This window comes from Lutra lutra, chromosome 1 (genome assembly GCF_902655055.1).
Source record: "Lutra lutra chromosome 1, mLutLut1.2, whole genome shotgun sequence".
Lineage (NCBI taxonomy): Eukaryota > Metazoa > Chordata > Mammalia > Carnivora > Mustelidae > Lutra > Lutra lutra.
In genome coordinates, this window is record NC_062278.1 from 57,050,682 (window position 1) to 57,073,064 (window position 22,383).

Sequence of the window (22,383 nt, forward strand, 5' to 3'; positions counted from 1 at the left end):
GAAGTATGCCTTTTTATACAGCACTCTATTCTATTTGCCCAAACCACAGCTATTTATTGAATATAGACTAAATACTAGATACTATGAGAACTGGAAGAAAAGAAACAAAAAACTACGAGTACGAAGTAAATCGTTAGTTCTCTCAAGGATAAGTTCTAGACATCTATTATTCCTTCTTTCTTTCTTTGCTTTCTTTGCTTTCTTACCCCTCCCCCAGAAAGAGAGGTATTTGAAGTACATAAAGCATATAGTCTTGTATAAGGGTTAACCAAATAGATCAAGACAAAGGAAAATAAGCAGAAATGGATACAATTAGGTAAAAAAAATGAGTATCATATAATCGCAGAGATTTGCTTAAGATAGATTGTTTATCAAATGATACATAATTGCAGCCAGATGGCTGACGGTAATAGTCACATGAACCATAAGGGTGAAAACGTGCCAGTTCTTGGGGAGATCCCAGCTTCTTCTACCAGAGATGCCAAGTGATATCTTCAACGATGTCTTCTAGTCCATAGACTCCTTATAATTAATGAATTCAATAGCAAGTTTCATCCAGCTGGTTCTTTTCCCTAAAACAAGATTCATTTTGCCCTGATAACATAGGCAGAAATTGTATAAAATGGAAGAAAACAAAAAGAGCAACAAAGCGTTTTAATTTTTATTTTCTGATTGTTACCTGCAGTTCAGGATTCTGTTGCCATTTGAAGGCAGATTGTCAGCTAAAATGGAAACAGCTTTGATATTCTCTTAAAGCATTTTAGGAACATAACTGGTATATGTCCCAGTTTAGAAAGCCATCGAAGCCCATTCTACATCCATTCAGAGGCAGATCCAGGGAGAACTTATAGACAGGGTGAAAATTTCCTTCCCCAAACAGTTTTGCATCCTTTCAGCATATGCATGAGTGAATGATCAAGGTCCCAAAGTATATGTTATAGGATTTGATGCAATAATTCTAGACTGAACTATTTTTTTTAATTACATGTTTTCTAAAGTAAACATACATTTTTTCTTTTTTTCCCAAGTTTTTATTTAAATTCCAGTTAATTAACATACAGTGGAATATTAGTTTCAGGAGTAGAATTTAGTGATTCCTCACTTACATACAATATCCAGTGCTCAGCACAAGTGCCCTACTTTAATGCCCATCAACTATCTAGCCCATCCCCCACCCACCTCCCTGCCTGCAGTTTGTTTTCCTCAGCTTGCCTTTCTTTTTTTTTCCCCTTATGTTCTCAAATTCCACATATGAGTGAAATCATATGGTATTTTCTTTCTCTGACTTAGTTCACTTAGCATAATACTCGCTGGCTCCATCTACATTGTTGAGAATGGCAAGATTTCATTCTTTTTGATGGCTGAGTAATATTCCATTGTACATATATACCATTTCTTCTTTATTCATTCATCAGTTGATGGACATTTGGACTCTTTCCATAATTTGGCTACTGTTGATGCTGCTGCTATAAATACTGGGGTACACTTACCCTTTGAATTAATATTTTTGTATCCTGTGAGTAAATACCCAGGAGTGTGATTGCTGGGTCATAGGGTAGTTCCATTTTTAACTTTTTGAGGAACCTCCATACTATTTTCCAGAGTGGCTCCACCAATTTGCATTCCTACCAACAGTGTAAAAGGGTTCCCTTTTCTCCACATCCTCACCAACATCTGTGGTTTTTCCTGTGTTGTTAATTTTAGCTATTCTGACAGGTGTGAAGTAGTATCTCATTGTGGTTTTCATTTGTATTTCCCTGATGATGAATGATGTTGAGAATCTTTTCATGTCTGTTAGCCATCTGTAAAAATTAGATTTGACTACTTCTAACACAAGATTACGAATTACCCAATTTGGTTACCAGTAAATCATTAATACATCTATCAAATGCTTCTTTAGAAACAAAGCAACTTTCTGGCCAACTCTATAAAATATTAGCTGTGATAAGTGTTCTTAAGTAACCTATACTATATTATGGTATATATAACTACTAGGCTGAAAAAAAAATGGATATTTGCCTAAAACAATAATTTGATCTTCGCGTAGTTACTTGTCCATTCTTTCTCTAACAATAACCAGACAAAACAACTATTTCATGAGATTGTCCATTCTTTCTCTAACAATAACCAGACAGAACAACTATTTCATGAGGCCACTCTTGATTTAGGATAACCATGTTATCAGTACATAGGAAAACACTTATTTTTCTATTCTCATACTGGAAGAGTATGCATTTAATAAGTGAACATAAAAACATTGATCTTTAAGGTAAAGGTTGAAGAGAGTGAAAGCACATCTCATTTCATGTCTCTGGAAGTTATTGTGTATTCTATGAGGAGATTATTTCTCCTCACTCTGACTCTTAGGTCATTACCATCCCAGCATTATGCAGGTGTAAATTTCCTAAGGTTGCATCTGACTCATACAGCTTACCTCAACTAGTGGTATTTTCTAAATTCCTTTTCCCAGAGATTTCGCTAACCCCAACCAAACTCCTTAAAGACTTATTTTTACTTTTTAAATTTTTAAAAAAGCTTTTATTTACTTATTTTACAGACAGAGATCACAAGTAGACAGAGAGGCAGGCCCAGAGTGACAGGGGGTGGGGGTGGGCAGGGTCCCCGCTGAGCGGACAGCCCGATGTGGTGCTCGAAACCAGGACCCTGAGATCATGACCTGAGCCAAAGGCAGAGGCTCAACCCACTGAACAACCAGGTGCCCCAAAGACTTATTTTTAAACAAGAAAAGAAAATTTTATGTTTAGAGTGGTGGACACCCCATAAATTTAATCAGATTAGTAGCTGTTAATGCAAACCACTTGTTCTAAGCTTCCTGGAAAAAAAATAATCTGTAGGTTTTCAATAAACACAGATTCAGGGCAGAGAGAATTGGAATGTTGTAGATGAGCACTTACACCAAGATTACAGTGGCCTAATGTGCTATTCTCCTTCTCACAAGGATCTGGTCCCTAGCTGCTAGAAGGTAGGTACTTTCTCAACAGTACTAGAGACAAATGTAATAGAATCTTCAGCTTGTCTTCCCAAAGTTGTGGGTGTGTTTAGACCTCATACTTGATCAGAACCTTTCTGTTGGCCCTAGTCATTACATTACCCATCTTCATGCCACTCATTTTCTATTTAGTTAGTTGATACATGCTTAGTGAGAAACTACTTTGTGCTGAATAGGTTGCAGAAATAAAAATAGGAATTTTACTGGTAGTAAGATGAGAATAACAATAATTTTCAGTTTTATATTGAGGAAGTCATGAGAATAAAAGGTATAGCATAGAAAACACAGTCAATGGTATTGTAATAGTGTTGTATGACAGCAGAAGCTAACTACACTTGCGATGAGCCTAGCATAACATATAGAAATGTTGTACCTCTGAAACTAATGTAACATTGAGTGTCAGCCATACTCAAATAAAATTTTTTTAAGAATAATAGCTAACATTTATTGAGCATCTTATTAATGAGGAACACTCTTCTATAAATCTCAATCTCCACAAAAATAGGTACAATGAGGAAATTGAGGCATGAAGACCACAATGAATATGACCTTCTTTCAGTCCTTCAAGAAGTTCAGTTAAGTAGGGAGAGAATTTTACACATAAATGATTACCTCAACAAATATTATCTCAATATTTGTTGAAATACAGAGATATAAAAGATATCACTTGGTGGGGGACAGACAGCATAAAGTGAATGCTTCAAAGAAAATGCAGTCTTGAAGGATGACTAGGAACTTGTTAAATAGTTAAGGGGGAAGGCATTTCAGGCAAAGGGGCAAATACACAGAGACCTAAGGACATGAAATGGTAAGTATGGTATCTATTGAAAATCTTAAGTGCCTCAGAATGACTGGAGCATGGTGTATTATTGGGCAGGCATAGCAGATGAGTCCTAAAAGATAGGAAACCTAAAGTAATATTTTGTGGAAATAGTTCATGGTGAGGAAAGAAAAGTGTGATGTTCTCTATGCTTAGGGCAGAGAGAGAAGCAAGTTCCTTCTCCTGGGAGAAAAGACAAGGGAACAATTTCCTCCAAAAACCACAAAGGAGGGGACTGTATGAGACAGTGTGGAAAGATAGTAGCTACCAGGAATGGTGTTCAATGAACCAAAAGAACCATAAACCTAAAGTCCGGACCAACTGAAATAATAGGAACAGAGGCCAGATCAACCTGGAAAGGGTCTGCTTAATATTGTGTTTTCAAACCTGAGCCATCATTATATCAAAATCCTATAAGATGTGTATATCCTTTGATCTATCAAATCAAGAATTTCTAATGTGGGAAAAATTAAGATTGGATATATAGTTGTAGCTACAGATATTCATCACAACATTGCTTATATAACTAAAAATCACAAGCAACTTAAATATCTAATGATAAGGGATTGTTTAAATTATGGAAAATTCACTCAATGGAATATAGGGCAGCTAAAAGAAATGAAAGCATATTTTATTTATAGAAAAGGAATGCACTATAGATTATTGGAGTGAAAGTAGATAATAGTATAGTCAGTATAAATGAATCATATGTCTTTGTAACAATTTCTATACGGAGAAAAATAACTGGAAGTATATGAACCAAGGTGTTCACAGGGGTCATCTCTTGAAAATAGGATTGTGGTTGATTCTTAGCTTTCTGTTTTTGCTTGTCTCAGTTTACTAATTGTTTTTAATTGTGAACAAGAATGATACATACAGCAAATATGGCCTCTGTGTAGCAACTGAAGTTCATTTATTTGTCACCAAATACAGTGACTGTAGAGGGTGAGTGATTCGATTCTACTTGACAGACTGAATATCCTGAATTGATCATTGTGATCTATCTCGATAGAAAATACAGTATGTGCCCTCAAATTGCCTTAAGATTTAAGATGTGAAAGAACCTAGAACTGCCTCTAAACTGTGGGTCCGTAAGTGACAAATACAAGAAGTTTTTAATAACAGAATTCATTGATTTAACCATTAGTTTGATAATAGAAAACATAAACCAATACCTTTGTATTGTGATAGCAGAGAGAGAAACTGAGACCCATCTGGCAATTGAGACAGCTTGCTGGCCCCATTTGTTCACAATTATAGTCACATTAACCACCTGAGAAGGACTACTATCAATACGCAATGGGGAACAAGCTCTCTTTGAAAGCAAGTCTTAAAAATTCCCTGTGATCCAGCAATTATATTCTCAGGAGCCTTTCTACAGAGGCCTGTACAAAAGGCCTGTACAGTAAAGTTCATTGCATTATTGTTTATAAGAGAAACCACTTTAAAAAATCGGATGTCCATCTTAGAGAAGTGGATAGGTGAATTATAGTACAGCAATACTGTATAATTCCATGTAGCCACTAAAAATAATGTAATAACATGGCAAACATGCCCCAGACACATTGGTAACTTTTTAAAAAAAGGCTAATTAGTATAAAATTTGTGACCCATTTATGCTCTAATAGAGAATCTTACATGTTATTCTAGGAATTGCTCGGATTTTTGATATTGCTAGGATTTTTAAAATGTATACTCAGCAGGCACGTGTATTCTTTTCATAAACATAAAAGTCAAAGAAATAATTCTAGGAATATAGACAGTACCACGCAAAACCTAGAATTTCTGGTATATTTTAAGTAGTTAATGATTACTATGTTGTAGAATTCTCATAAACATTTATGGGATGATGTTCATGATGAATAAATAAGGCCTTTTTAAACCTTAGTGTTTTTAACCAAATGAATTGATAGGTCTATTGGAGAATTAAAAAGTATTCAAGTCTTCTCATTTTTCTTAAACTTTATGAAACATAAAAATTCCCTTAAAGAAAATAAAACCAGGGGCTCAGTCATTAAGCATCTGCCTTCAGCTTAGGGCATGATCCCAGAGTCCTGGGATTGAGCCCTGCTTCGGGCTCCCTGCTCAGTGGGAAGCCTGCTCTTCCTCTCCTACTCTCCCTGCTTGTGTTCCCTCTCTTGCTGTCTCTCTCTCTGTCAAATAAATAAAATCTTTAAAAAAAGAGAGAGAAAGAAAATAAAACCACACATTTCACTACCATTATTAGTTAACTTTTCCCATTTATTAACAAATTCTTTAAAAATCTTTATAAACCATGTGTATTATGCCTGGCACTGCAGAGCAGAAGGCAGAGATGGTTCTATCCTTTGTGGACTTTATGGTATTTCGAACACCTAAATAACATGGTATGAAATTAAAAAGGAGGTAGCAGACATTAGTAGACAGATTTGTTTATGTTTAAAGAGCCACAGACTAGTTCAAACAAAAGCAAAGTATATATAAATAAGCAATATGCAAATTATATGCATATATGTAGACGTACATCTATATCACAAATGTTCATTTAAAAATAAATGATGCAAAGGAAAGAAAGAAGGAAGGGATAGAGGGAGGGAGGGGGGGATGGAAGGAGGAAGGGAAAGAAGGAAGGAAGGAAGGGAGGGAGGGAGGAAGGAAGGAAGGAAGGAAGGAAGGAAGGAAGGAAAACAGACGACCTCTAATACACAGGTCCACTGACGGCAATTCAACAACCACACTGCAATGTCAATAAGTACTCAAAAACAAAACAAAAAAACAATTCAAACATCAAATTTGAGATATAGAAAATAAGTATAAGAGAGCAGCACAAAGGACATTTTGGTCTAAGGATTATTTGCTGGTTTAAAGAAGGATAGGGAAGCAAGACTGATTTCCCTCCTGTTAGGGGTTTGCCTGTTCTGCATCTAACATTATGCTATTTAGATTTCTTTGAAAGGGCCGAGAATGGTGTCTGATTCGGGGAAGTCATAGAGGGAGCCGAGGCTGGGAAGGAACATAAGCTCTGTTGTAGCTACTGTCACATGCCATTTCTGCTTGTCTTTACACATCTGTGTCCCCAGCTAAACAGTGCCTTGAGGGCCAAGATTCTGTTTTCTTTACCTTTGATTCCCAAATATAAGGCACAGGTCCTGACACAGAAGAGATGTCTGATGTTGGTTGAACACATAAATATATAGTGTTAGAGAATCATAAGCTACTTTTCTGGGATCAGTATTCACATGACTATTTGGCTACTAAGATAATTGTCTAATTTTTATACATATATATGTATACATATATAAATATATAAAATTATAATATATGCACATATAAAATATATATGTATAAAATACATATTAATAAAATATAAATTATGTAACAAATATACATTTATAATTAATGTGTAATGTTTATATAGTATATGATATATGGTATAGACTATATGTATATACATATGCATATTATATACGTATTATATATAAAATCAATATATTTATATGTAAATATAATGTATTTATACATGCATTATACATAAATATACACATAATGCATATATCTAAATACATAAAATCAGGGTAATTATCTTATAAATCACTCATATACATGCAAAGATTACCATAAATAACCAAGGACAACTGATAGGCAATAGCCCACAAACCCCCTATGGCTCAGGAATGAAAAAAGAGTCTCTACACAAGGGTAAAGAGAAGCATAACTATTTATAGAAGGGGATAGGTGGTTTTCCATAAATAAAAGTATATATGACTATATCTGAAGATTAAAGAAAGGGAAAAAGTAGGGCAAATTATCATTCTGGATAATCTGGATGATTTTCATTTTTAATCAAAGTCTTAATAATCTGTCACCAGTTGTCAAATATTAGCAGCTAGACTAAAAACAGCTTTCATTTCATCAACACTGAGAAGGAGGGAAACTTGCTTCCTTTTGTCCATGCTGAATACAGGGACATAATAGCAATACCCATTTGAAATCTGTAAGGCGGCTTTGTTTGTCAATGGTAATTAATTTCTTGGCAGAGGATTTGTTCTTCATTATGAATAAAAACTATGGTTTTAATTGTGGGAATATTCAATTCAAAACAAATTGGTGAGCAACTATTATGTTATAGGTATTTTTTGTTTGTTTGTTTTTTTCCAGGAAACTCTGAATGCCAATTTTATGCCTGGATAATTGTAGCCTTTTTGGGGTTAGCTCTGGTTGTATCACTGATCTTCAATATTTCCCACTATGTGGAAAAGCAACGACAAGGTAAGACATTTTGAAAATAGCCAGATAGTACCAGCTTGAATAGAAACAAGTCACTGGAAAACCTACAGAAGAAGACAATTTTATGAAATGTCATGAAATAGGGTATTTTCATCTGTAGGAATCCTATATGATACTTTTTTTTCTACCCTTAGGTTTCTCTTAATTTAAAAATGCCATCATATTAGAATATAAGCAGACCCCCAATCTTGGCTTTATCTCTGCCTTAACAAATATAGAGTAGGAAGGAATTGTCCTGGTAAAATGTAGTTTTCCTCCTCCAACTCAACAGCTCATGAAATTGTAGCCCCTTCTGCAGCAGCCATAAAAGCTCTCACTGATAGCTGATGTAAAGTGTGGAAACCCAAATCCTCAAGCTTCCATTCAAGCCTACTCAAACCCCTCAGCATCAGTCAGAGCCTCTGAAATACAGTTAGCTGGACTGGGGTCAGAAGAAAAATGGCAAAGCAACAGGCTGACCCACAGGCTGACCTACTGACCACAAAGCAACACTCCTGGGGTCAGCTGTTCCTTTAAACAAGCTGGTCAGAAGTTTTAGCCCTGTGGCTTTCACCCTCATGAACATGACTGAAATAGTTCAATACCCAGTGATGGCACAATCTTTGCACACCACTGGCATTCAATACAAGTGTGTTGGGTAGATGGATGGATGGATGGATGGATGGATGAATAGATACGAAAGTCCAGCTATTTTGGGGAGCAGGACAATTCAGTGGTTATAATGATAGAAAAGAAAATGTCAATACATTTTAACAGATGAAAAGAAGTAAAACAAAGTTAATAAAATTGCATTAGACACATGACCAAGAAGAACTGCATGAAGCTAATTTAGACAATGGTTAGAATCTGGGAGAGTCCTTGATCCTCTTGGGATAACACAAATATAAAATATGAAGATGGTGTTACTGTCACACCTCTCAAAAAAGATGAGAGGCACTAGAAAGTGAAGCCGTATAGCTGAGGTCACATGTCTACTCAATAACAAAGTCAAGGATAAGGGTCCTGTCTAATTCTCTGTCCAAAGTGGTTCCCACCAGCACACGCTGCTTTTACATTGTGTACCAACTATCCTCGGCCAGAAACCCAACACTCCTTTAGGATCTCTATTACATCATTTCTAAGCCTGAAATGCCAGGCAGGCAATGCTTTTTCATTAGCAATGATTTCAATAATTCTTTTTTTAAATTTTTTATTTTTTATTAACATATAATGTATTATTAGCCCCACGGGTACAGGTCTGTGAATCGCCAGGTTTACACACTTCACAGCACTCACCATAGCACATACCTTTACCAATGTCCATAACCCAATTAATAATTCTTTTTTAAATCAAATGTTTTTTGAAACAAATTTCATAAGTCAGATGCATGAATGACGCATCCTCTAACATTTTTGAAAAAGGCTTCCGTCATAGAAAAAAAATGAGCTAAGAGCAGCACTTTTCTTTATATAATAGCTTAAAATGACTATATTTTAATTTCTCCACTAGGATATTTTATGAATGCAGATAATACTGTAACTTGTATTAGAAAAAGGTGAATTGAGGGGGACCTGGATGGCTCCATCAGTTAAACATCTGACTTCAGCTCAGGTCATGATCCCAGGGTCCTGGGATCAAGTTTCACCTCAGGCTCCCTGCTTAGTGGGGAACCTACTTTTTCCCTCTCCCTGTGTCCCTCCCCTTGCTTGTGCTCTCTCTCTCTCAAATAAATAAATAAAATCCTTTTAAAAAGAAAAGGGTGAATTGAGAGCTATAGAGTTGAAATAATTTAGGACGGAGGCCAGGACAAGAATACCATGTGAACTAATACTTCACTCTCTGTTGATTTTGGTGCAGGTCTCTGGAGTCTCCGGTCCCTGTGTGGGACCAAAGAACAAGTGTCCTTCTCAGTTCTCTTTTTTTTGGTAGTTTGTGCTTTGGAATTTATTTATCCATATTCATACCATTTGCCACTATATGGACTCCTTTTGGGAGTTGTTCTCTTATAAGGGTTAGTTGACCACTACCAAAAGACAGTAGACTAACTTTTTAAGAAAGAAAACAAGAAATAAAGGAAAGGAGGAAGGGAGGAAGGGAAAGAGAAAGTCTTTTTCTTAAAAAAAAACCAACAGATTTTTTTTTTTTTCATTTCAATTGTACAAACCATGTCTCAGGCGTGTCACAAATTACTTTGTCTAAAAGCAGTATGGTGGGAAATAACATTTAAAAAACAGGAAATAGTCAATTATACTCATTGTTCTATTTTTAAAAATTAATTTTGATTCTCTCAATTTGTTTTTAACATCATGGCTTTTGAAGTCAAGTGCCATTAATTAGAATGTTGCTTTCAATATATACCTGGGAGACCTCTTGTACCAGAAACATAGTTTCTCATAGTTTCCTTGCCTACAAAATGTGGAAAACACTGTTCAGACCAAGGGTTCTTATAAGACTTCTAGAGATCCCTCAGCATCGTGCTGGGGACTGAGGAGGTCAGTCTTGTTCAGGGCACAGCCCACAACACCACTCTCGGTGGCCCCAGTGCCTCCTTTCCTCCTTCCACTCATATTTGTGAAGGGCTTGCTCTAACTACATCTTTCCCCATTTAATTTTAGTGTCAGTTTCAGGGAACGTTAGTTCTTCTGACTCCTCACTCCTAGAGAGAGGAGAGATCTCTCTAGAGGACCTAGAGGATACATCTCTGTATCCTCTAGGTCCTCTCCAGCTCCCATGTCACTTCCTGCCCCATGTCTATATCATTTAACGTGTCCATGCAATAACCTGAGCTTTAGCAATGACGCTGTGTCCATTGAAGTCCTACACAGATGCCTTTTAGAGCATTTTCCATAGGCTTTCATAGACGGCTCTAACCGTTAGTCTACTGCAAATCATTTTATTTAAGCGATAACATGCCAGGGTCTTGCATTTTATTAGCGTGCAAACCTCAGATTAGCCTTGCAGCAGTGCTCATGGATGCCAAAATGCCCTTCATTCTCATCCCACCTCACCATTTTCTCACTGCAACCTTCTAACTGCCCCAGCTTCTCCTGACGTCTTTCCGCTAGCATCAGTAATAAATGTCACCCTTTGCTAGTCCACATGAGCAAGTATCCCACTGTCTTGTCTTTCTCACACGAAGGCTACAGGTGGCTCTAGGGTTAGCTCTGCAAGCTGACTTCTGTCCCGTCCTGCTAAAGCCTCCTCTCGGCTTGCTTTGTCGTAGGCAGAGGAGATTCGATGACATTAGCCAGCTTTTCTGCCACTTAGTGTGCTATTATTTGTGGCTAAGAAACTTGAAAGATAGGACTCCACCTATGGCAAACAGTGAGTGAATAAGTTGTGCTAGTGTTTTAAATGACTTACGAAACAAAATCTCCATCCCAGCAACAACGCAGTATCTTCCCATTCAATCAGATAGACATGATAAGCCTCTCCTTGATGTTTTCTGCAGCAGTGCTAGCTAGGTAAAAGCTTTGTAATGGAGTTCTCCCTTCCCCCCAAAATAAACCTTACATTTTTAGGTGACTTTTTGTCTGTTCTTTAGGAGGATTATATTTATTTCTTTTTCTGCTAGGAAGGTATTAGGTTTGTCCTCCTTTAAATCCAAAAAATTTTCTTTATCCAACCTTTCTTCTCTGTTTTGAGAAGAAGGATAAGTAAGTGTATGGTTTGCTCATACATCAAAGTCTTATCAGTACATCTCCTATTCACTAGAAAATTATGGCACATTTTTCACATTTTCACATTAAGAATGTATCAAAAAATGTTATTATGGAGTTTGGGCCATGTGCTGTTTTTCTTGTTATGTATTGCACATGAAGAGTAAACACTATAAAGGAGAAAACATAAAAGCAAATGTTTGCTTACCTGCTCTCAACCATGAACCTGACCGCAAGTTGTCTGTATCTGAATCACAGAGAGGATTGTGAAAACTCACCCACCTCTTCTCACACAGAATCTTGCAAATGTAACTGCTTCATAGCAACATTAAAAACTGCTTTTAGTTTTACTAAATATCATTGAGGTTACGGACATTGGGGAAGGTATGTGCTATGGTGAGTGCTGTGAAGTGTGTAAACCTGGTGATTCACAGACCTGTACCCCTGGGGCTAATAATACATTATATGTTAATAAAAACATTTTTTAAAATATCATTGAGTTGATTAGGTAGCTTCTAAATCATGCCATTTATTTGTAAATAAACTTATAAGCCTTCATGAACGAGCCAACGCTCTTCAGGAGACTAAGCTTGCTGACCTTTCTCCTTGGTCCAGCCTCTAAACTTTTGATTACCACTCCTCTATTTAAAGAAATCATATGCTACCACACTTCTTACCATAAGAAGGAACTTACTGAAACCATACGAGTACAGACTGTCCAGCTTCAGATTATACATTTAAATTCTAAGAGGAGTACAGAAGGTGGTGACCTTGAACGTTTTAAGAACACTTTCAGGCTACAGTTTTAAGAACGCTGATTGGTCTTGGTGCATAATGTCCTTTTCCCAATACTTATTTTCTTCCTCACACTGTTTTAGCTTCTTTTCTTCCATGTAAGCATCACATCATTAAATCATATCCTTCATAGAGTTGCTTCTGTTTCCTTTTTCTCCACAAAGCTTTTTGGTCCAAGCCTTGTTTTCCTTCTCTCTACTGATAACACATCCAACAACATTTTCTTTCCATAAAGCTATCCTTTTAGAGGTGCCTGGGTGGCTCAGTGGGTTAAAGCTTCTGCCTTCGGCTCAGGTCGTGATCTCAGGGTCCTGAGATTGAGCCCTGCATTGGGCTCTCTGCTCACAGGGAGCCTGCTTACCCCCCTCCCCCGCCCCCTCTCCCCCCCCCCCCCCCCCCCCCCGCCTGCCTCTCTGCCTACTTCTGATCCCTCTCTGTCAAATAAATAAATAAAATCTTAAAAAAATAAAATAAAAGCTATCCTTTTACGTATCACATTCGTGTACCTTCCAGACACCAACATTCACACTCCAAGCACGTCCAGCTGGAAAATCCACATTATCTTTAGAAAATATTAATCTGTATATGGAAACATTTGACCCTATGCCTATTTTTTTTCTTATTCTCTGTAAGTAATATCATTATTTTTGTTTTCAAATTCTTTATTTCTTATCTTTTCATTTAACACTCACTTGGTGACAATCCTCTTGCCAGAAGTGAGATTTGGTCATTGCACTACAAATCCAGCTTTACTTATAAATCTTGTAAATAGCATTTTAATTATATCAGCTTATTTTCAGCTACTCCATTTAATGAAGAGACTCTATTTCAGTCAGCACAATTAAATTGTGGCTGAAAATGTGATTGAATTTAGAATGTATAATATTGGAAATCAGCTTTGTCATTTTCCAAAGTGTTTTTAACAAAAATTATTTCATTCATCTTCCGTATCTACTCACATGCTATAGGCATTATTATCTCTACTTTATAGGTAAAGTGAGAATCAGAGTTTTAAAATGATTTGCATATTGTCACATGTAAAATGCATTGAAGATCTGCTACCCAAATCAAAATCTTGCGATATCTCAACCTGAATCTTTTCCATAATACATTAGGTTACAGTTTGACTAAAGTCTTGTATATATATTTTAATTCTTCTGAATACACTGACATAAGACATGTCTGTTTCATCCTCTAACATAATGATTTTAATAATTTGTTCCAATAATGTTTCTCTGCTAGTGACCCTTCTGGAGAATACTTCATCTTGGTCACATATAAATTTAACTAAAAATAATCTTTCTAGTTGTTTGGTGACTAATTCAGTCATTTGAGATATTTTTGCTAGTTCCTTACCAACACAATATTTTTTATATGTGAAAACTGAAAGATCACCCTTTGGTTACTATTTTCTCTGTGTTATTGCCAGAGACTTAGATAATAATGGGCTTCATTTTTACAGAAATATCTTTTGCAAGATTTTGCTATTCAATGTCACGTTGAATAATACACAGTCAAAATATAATAAGTATCATAATATACACATCCATTGATTTCAATATCTAAGAAAATTTATTGATGAACAGATACAGACTTCTTCATAATATTGATCTTAATTATTAAAATTGTGCTCTAAATTCCCCCTATTTTCTCTCAATAATTCATTAGGAATCTATTGCTTTTCACTAAAAAGATTCTTAAAACTTTTTTTCAAGTTTGAATATAAATATTTAATTTTTTAAAATTTAATTTTATTTTTTTCAGTGTTCCAAAATTCATTGTTTATGCACCTCACCCAGTGCTCCATGTAATACGTGCCTTCCTTAATACCACCACTAGGCTCACCCAACCCCCAACACCTCTCCCCTCCAAAACCCTGTTTGTTTCTCAGTCCACAGTCTCTCATTGTTTGTCTCCCTCTCCGATTTCCCCCACCTTACTTCTCTCCATCTCCCAGTGTCCTCTGTGTTATTCCTTATGCTCCACAAGTAAGTAAAATCATACAATAATTAACTCTCTCTGCTTGACTTATTTCACTCAGCATAATCTCTTCCAGTCCCGTCCATGTTGATATAAAAGTTGGGTATTCATCCTTTCTGATGGAAGCATAATACTCCATTGTATATATGAACCATATCTTCTTTATCCATTCATCCATAAAATCTATCTATGAGAAACCTCCAGCAAATATCATCCTTAGTGGGGAAAAGCTGACAGCCTTCCCTTTGAGATCAGGAACACAACAGGGATGTCCACTCTCACCACTGTTATTCGACATGTATTAGAATCCTAGCAACAGCAATCAGACAACAAAAAGAAAAAAAAAAGGTATTCTAATTGGCAAAGAAGAAGTCAAACTCTCTCTCTTCGCAAATGACATGATACTTTATATGGAAAACCCAAAAGACCCCACCCCCAAACTACTAGAACTCATACAGTAATTCAGTAATGTGGCAGGATACAAAAATCAATGTACAGAAATCAGTTGCTTTCTTACACACCAATGATGAAAATATAGAAAGGGAAGTTAGAAAATAGATTCCATTTACTATAGCACCAAAAACCATAAGATACCTGATAAGATACCTGGGAATACACCTAATCAAAGAGGTAAAGGATCTGTACTGGAGGAACTACAGAACACTCATGAAAGAAATGGAAGAAGATACAAAAAGATGGAAAAACATTCCATGCTCATGGATTGGAAGAATAAACATTGTTAAAATGTCTATACTTTCAATGCCATCCCAATCAAAATTCCACTGGCATTTTTCAAAGTCCTGAAACAAACGATCCTAAAATTTTTGTGGAACCAGAAGAGACCCCGAATTGCTAAGGGAATGTTGAAAAAGAAAAACAAAGCTGGGGGCATCACGTTGCCTGATTTCAAGCTTTACTACAAAGCTGTGATCACCAAGACAACATGGTACTGGCACAAAAACAGACAAATAGATCAGTGGAACAGAGTAGACAGCCCAGATATGGACCCTCAACTCTATGGTCAAATAATCTTTGACAGGGGCACCTGGGTGGCTCAGTGGGTTAAAGCCTCTGCCTTCGGCTCAGGTCATGATCCCAGGGTCCTGGGATCGAGCCCCGCATCGGGCTCTCTGCTCAGCGGAGAGCCTGCTTCCTCCTCTCTCTGCCTGCCTCTCTGCCTACTTGTGATCACTGTCTGTCAAATAAATAAATAAATAAAAAATAATAATCTTTGACAAAGCAGGAAAAGATATCCAGTGGAAAAAAGATAGTCTCTTTGATAAATGGTGCTGGGAAAATTGAACAGCTATGTGTAGAAGAATGAAACTCAGCCATTCTCTTACACCATACACAAAGATAAACTCAAAATGGATAAAAGACCTAAACGTGAGGCAGGAATCTATCAAAATCCTAGAGGAGAACACAGGCAGTAACCTCTTCGACATTGGCCACTTTAAGACACGTCTCCAAAGGCAAAGGAAACAAAAGCGAAAATGAACTTTTGGCGCATCAAGATCAAAAGTTTCTGCAGAGCAAAGGAAACAGTCAACGAAACAAAGAGGCAACCCACGAAATGGGAGAAAATATTTGCAAATGACAGTACAGACAAAGGGCTGATATCCAAGATCTATAAAGAACTCCTCAAACTCAACATGCACAAAACAGAGAATCACATCAAAAAATGAATAAAAATATTTAATTTGAAGCAAGAATACTTTCTTTTACTTGCCTTTGAACCACCAGCTTCAAGGTTCAGCAGTGGGTTACTATCTGAGACTTGGTACAGAATTTTTTCATGGTTTTATGATCCTACATCAGATCTCTGGTCAGTATGGTTACTGCATACCAGCATACAGTTTCTTTTAAAAGCCAATCAATGTTTTGATTATTTTTAGACTGTGTTCCCAACTTCTTCCAGATCTCTTCTCCCTAGAATGTCATCTCTCCTTACCTCTATTTGCCATGTAGATGAGATAAAAATCACAACCAGAGAAACTTCCTGAACATAATTTTCATGTTGTTGTTCACATGACAAGAAGTGTTAACAGACACTTCAAATATAGATAAATAAATAAGCCTTTTAGGATTTGTTTCATTTTGTGTTTTTGTTTTCATTCATCTGTTTGTTTTGGGTAAGGAAGAAAAGCTTATTCAAATCAGCAAGAGCAAAAAGGGAAATCTGACTGAAGGAAACAGAGGTGTTTCATGAAGTGCGAAGGCAGAAAGGACAATATGTCCCACTCATGATGGACTGTCCCACAGCAAAGGTACCAGTAGAGTTCCCCATATTTATAGCTTGGTTTTTCCCACCCATAAAATGGCCACACATCCAGGCCCTATATCACCTCTAAGCTGTGCGTGTGTTTCCATCTCAAATTATCAAGAGAGAATATATGATTGGGCGAAATCACAGAAGATCTTTATGTCTGGTGGTGGTGGCCAAGTACCTTGATTTAAGATATCAACTGACTCTGGAGGGGAGGAGTCAAGATGGCGGAGAAGTAGCAGCTGAGACTACTTCGGGTAGCGGGAGATCAGCTAAATAGCTTATCTAAAGATTGCAAACACCTACAAATCCAACGGGAGATTGAAGAAGAACAGCAACTCTAGAAACAGAAAATCAACCACTATCTGAAAGGTAGGACTGGCGGAAAAGTGAATCCAAAGCGACGGGAAGATAGACCGTGGGGGGAGGGGCCGGCTCCCGGCAAGCGGCGGAGCAACGGAGCAAAATCAGGACTTTAAAAAGTCTGTTCCGCTGGGGGACATCGCTCCAGAGGCTTAACTGGGGTGAAGCCCAGGCAGGGTCAGCGCGGCCTCAGGTCCCGCAGGGTCGCAGAAGGATCGGGGGGTGTCTGAGTGTCGCAGAGCTTACCAGTATTAGAACGGGGAAGCCGGCTACAGAGACAGAGCCGAGGAGTGACTCTCAGCTCGGGGTTGCCTTGAACCGGTCGCAGGCTCGGTCAGCTCGGAGCGCGGCCGGAGACCAGGGTGACGGGAGTCATTGGGCGCTGTTCTCTGAGGGCGCACTGAGGAGTGGGGCCCCGGGCTCTCAGCTCCTCCGGGCCGGAGACCGGGAGGCCGCCATCTTCATTCCCGTCCTCCGGAACTCTACGGAAAGCGCTCAGGGAACAAAAGCTCCCGAAAGCAAACCCGAGCGGATTACTCAGCTCGGCCCCGGGTAAGGGCGGTGCAACTCCGCCTGGGGCAAAGACGCTTGAGAATCACTACAACAGGCCCCTCCCCCAGAAGATCAATGGGAAACCCAGCCAGGACCAAGTTCACCTACCGAGGAGTGCAGTTTCAATACCAAGGAGAGCGGCGGAATTCCAGAGGAGAAGAAAGCAAAGCACGGAACTCATGGCTTTCTCCCCATGATTTTTTAGCCTTGCAGTTAATTTAATTTTTTTTTTCTTTTTCAATTTTTTTTCTTTTTCTCTTCTTCTGCTAAATTTTTTTAACTTTTACCATTTTCTTTTTTTAACGTTTTTTAAATAGTTTATCTAATATATATGTATATTTTTTCCTCTTTTTATATTTTTTCTTTATCGGCTTTCTTTTTTTAAATAGTTTCTTTTTTTTTTTTTCTTTCTGAACCCCTTTTTATCCCCTTTCTCCCGCCTCACAAATTGGGATCTCTTCTGATTTGGCTAAAGCATATTCTCCTGGGGTTGTTGCCACCCTTTTAGTATTTTACTTGCTCCTTCATAAACTCTATCTAGACAAAATGACAAGGCGGAAAAATTCACAACAACAAAAAAGAACAAGAGGCAGTACCAAAAGCTAGGGACCTAATCAATACAGACATTGGTAATATGTCAGATCTAGAATTCAGAATGACGATTCTCAAGGTTCTAGCCGGGCTTGAAAAAGGCATGGAAGATATTAAAGCAACCCTCTCGGGAGATATAAAAGCCCTTTCTGGAGAAATAAAAGAACTAAAATCTAACCAAGTTGAAATAAAAAAAGCTATTAATGAGGTACAATCAAAAATGGAGGCTCTCACTGCTAGGATAAATGAGGCAGAAGAAAGAATTAGCGATATAGAAGACCAAATGACAGAGAATAAAGAAGCTGAGCAAAAGAGGGACAAACAGCTACTGGACCACGAGGGGAGAATTCGAGAGATAAGTGACACCATAAGACGAAACAACATTAGAATAATTGGGATTCCAGAAGAAGAGGAAACAGAGAGGGGAGCAGAAGGTATATTGGAGAGAATTATTGGAGAGAATTTCCCCAATATGGCAAAGGGAACAAGCATCAAAATCCAGGAGGTTCAGAGAACCCCCCTCAAAATCAATAAGAATAGGTCCACACCCCATCACCTAATAGTAAAATTTACAAGTCTTAGTGACAAAGAGAAGATCCTGAAAGCAGCCCGGGAAAAGAAGTCTGTAACGTACAATGGTAAAAATATTAGATTGGCAGCAGACTTATCCACAGAGACCTGGCAGGCCAGAAAGAGCTGGCATGATATATTCAGAGTACTAAATGAGAAAAACATGCAGCCAAGAATACTATATCCAGCTAGGCTATCATTGAAAATAGAAAAAGAGATTAAAAGCTTCCAGGACAAACAAAAACTGAAAGAATTTGCAAATACCAAACCAGCTCTACAGGAAATATTGAAAGGGGTCTTCTAAGGAAAGAGAGACGCTAAAAGTAGTAGATCAGAAAGAAACAGAGACAATATACAATAACAGTCACCTTACAGGCAATACAATGGCACTAAATTCATATCTCTCAATACTTACCCTGAATGTTAATGGGCTAAATGCCCCAATCAAAAGACACAGGGTATCAGAATGGATAAAAAAACAAAACCCATCTTTATGTTGCCTACAAGAAACTCATCTTAAACCCGAAGACACCTCCAGGTTTAAAGTGAGGGGGTGGAAAAGAATTTACCATGCTAATGGACATCAGAAGAAAGCAGGAGTGGCAATCCTTATATCAGATCAATTAGATTTTAAGCCAAAGACTATAATAAGAGATGAGGAAGGACACTATATCATACTCAAAGGAACTGTCCAACAAGAAGATCTAACAATTTTAAATATCTATGCCCCTAACGTGGGAGCAGCCAACTATATAAACCAATTAATAACAAAATCAAAGAAACACATCGACAAGAATACAATAATAGTAGGGGATTTTAACACTCCCCTCACTGAAATGGACAGATCATCCAAGCAAAAGATCAACAAGGAAATCAAGGCCTTAAATGACACACTGGACCAGATGGACATCACAGATCTATTCAGAACATTTCATCCCAAAGCAACAGAATACACATTCTTCTCTAGTGCACTTGGAACATTCTCCAGAAGAGATCACATTCTTGGTCCTAAATCAAGTCTCAACCAGTATCAAAAGATTGGGATCATTCCCTGCATATTTTCAGACCACAATGCTCTAAAGCTAGAACTCAATCACAAGAGGAAATTTGGAAAGAACCCAAATACATGGAGACTAAACAGCATCCTTCTAAAGAATGAATGGGTCAACCAGGAAATTAAAGAAGAATTGAAAAAATTTATGGAAACAAATGATAATGAAAACACAACGGTTCAGAATCTGTGGGACACAGCAAAGGCAGTCCTGAGAGGAAAATATATAGCGGTACAAGCCTTTCTCAAGAAACAAGAAAGGTCTCAGGTACACAACCTAACCCTACACCTAAAGGAGTTGGAGAAAGAACAAGAAAGAAACCCTAAACCCAGCAGGAGAAGAGAAATCATAAAGATCAGAGCAGAAATCAATGAAATAGAAACCAAAAAAACAACAGAACAAATCAACGAAACTAGGAGCTGGTTCTTTGAAAGAATTAATAAGATTGATAAACCCCTGGCCAGACTTATCAAAAAGAAAAGAGAAAGGACCCAAATAAATAAAATCATGAATGAAAGAGGAGAGATCACAACGAACACCAAAGAAATACAGACAATTATAAGAACATACTATGAGCAACTCTACGCCAACAAATTTGACCATCTGGAAGAAATGGATGCATTTCTAGAGACATATAAACTACCACAACTGAACCAGGAAGAAATAGAAAGCCTGAACAGACCCATAACCAGTAAGGAGATTGAAACAGTCATCAAAAATCTCCAAACAAACAAAAGCCCAGGGCCAGACGGCTTCCCGGGGGAATTCTACCAAACATTTAAAGAAGAACTAATTCCTATTCTCCTGAAACTGTTCCAAAAAATAGAAATAGAAGGAAAACTTCCAAACTCATTTTATGAGGCCAGCATCACCTTGATCCCAAAACCAGACAAGGTTCCCAACAAAAAAGAGAACTACAGACCAATATCCTTGATGAACACAGATGCAAAAATTCTCGCCAAAATACTAGCCAATAGGATTCAACAGTACATTAAAAGGATTATTCACCACGACCGAGTGGGATTTATTCCAGGGCTGCAAGGTTGGTTCAACATCTGCAAATCAATCATTGTGATACAACACATTAATAAAAGAAAGAACAAGAACCATATGATACTCTCCATAGATGCTGAAAAAGCATTTGACAAAGTTCAGTATCCCTTCCTGATCAAAACTCTTCAAAGTGTAGGGATAGACGGCACATACCTCAATATTATCAAAGCCATCTATGAAAAACCCACCACAAATATCATTCTCAATGGAGAAAAACGGAAAGCTTTTCCGCTAAGGTCAGGAACACGGCAGGGATGTCCGTTATCACCGCTGCTATTCAACATAGTACTAGAAGTCCTAGCCTTAGCAATCAGACAACAAAAGGAAATTAAAGGCATCCAAATCGGCAAAGAAGAAGTCAAACTATCACTCTTTGCAGATGATATGATACTATATGTGGAAAACCCAAAAGACTCCACTCCAAAACTGCTAGAACTTGTACAGGAATTCAGTAAAGTGTCAGGATATAAAATCAATGCACAGAAATCAGTTGCATTTCTCTACACCCACAAGAAGACAGAAGAAAGAGAAATTAAGGAGTCCATCCCATTTACAATTGCACCCAAAACTATAAGATACCTAGTAATAAATACCTAGGAATAAACCTAACCAAAGAGACTAAGAATCTATACTCAGAAAACTATAAAGTACTCATGAAAGAAATTGAGGAAGACACAAAGAAATGGAAAAATGTTCCATGCTCCTGGATTGGAAGAATAAATATTGTGAAAATGTCTATGCTACCTAAAGCAATCTACACATTTAATGCAATTCCTATCAAAGTACCATCCATTTTTTTCAAAGAAATGGAACAAATAATCCTAAAATTTATATGGAACCAGAAAAGACCTCGAATAGCCAAAGGAATATTGAAAAAGAAAGCCAAAGTTGGTGGCATCACAATTCCGGACTTCAAGCTCTATTACAAAGCTGTCATCATCAAGACAGCATGGTACTGGCACAAAAACAGACACATAGATCAATGGAACAGAATAGAGAGCCCAGAAATGGACCCTCAACTCTATGGTCAACTCATCTTTGACAAAGCAGGAAAGAATGTCCAATGGAAAAAAGACAGCCTCTTCAATAAATGGTGTTGGGAAAATTGGACAGCCACATGCAGAAAAATGAAATTGGATCATTTCCTTACACCACACACGAAAATAGACTTAAAATGGATGAAGGATCTCAATGTGAGAAAGGAATCCATCAAAATCCTCGAGGAGAACACAGGCAGCAACCTCTTCGACCTCAGCCGCAGCAACATCTTCCTAGGAACATCCCCAAAGGCAAGGGAAGCAAGGGCAAAAATGAACTTTTGGGATTTTATCAAGATCAAAAGCTTTTGCACAGCAAAGGAAACAGTTAACTAAACCAAAAGACAACTGACAGAATGGGAGAAGATATTTGCAAATGACATATCAGA

General features: G+C 37.5%; 1 protein-coding gene across 1 annotated transcript in view; it reads left to right on the forward strand.

Annotated features, from left to right (window-relative positions):
- LOC125096900 (T-cell receptor-associated transmembrane adapter 1) overlaps positions 1 to 22,383 on the forward strand; it is a 43,460-nt gene that overhangs the window by 5,702 nt on the left and 15,375 nt on the right. The window contains exon 2 of the mRNA XM_047724032.1: positions 7,968 to 8,078. Within this exon, the coding sequence (XP_047579988.1) occupies positions 7,968 to 8,078 (111 nt within the window). The remainder of the gene's footprint in view (positions 1 to 7,967; positions 8,079 to 22,383) is intronic.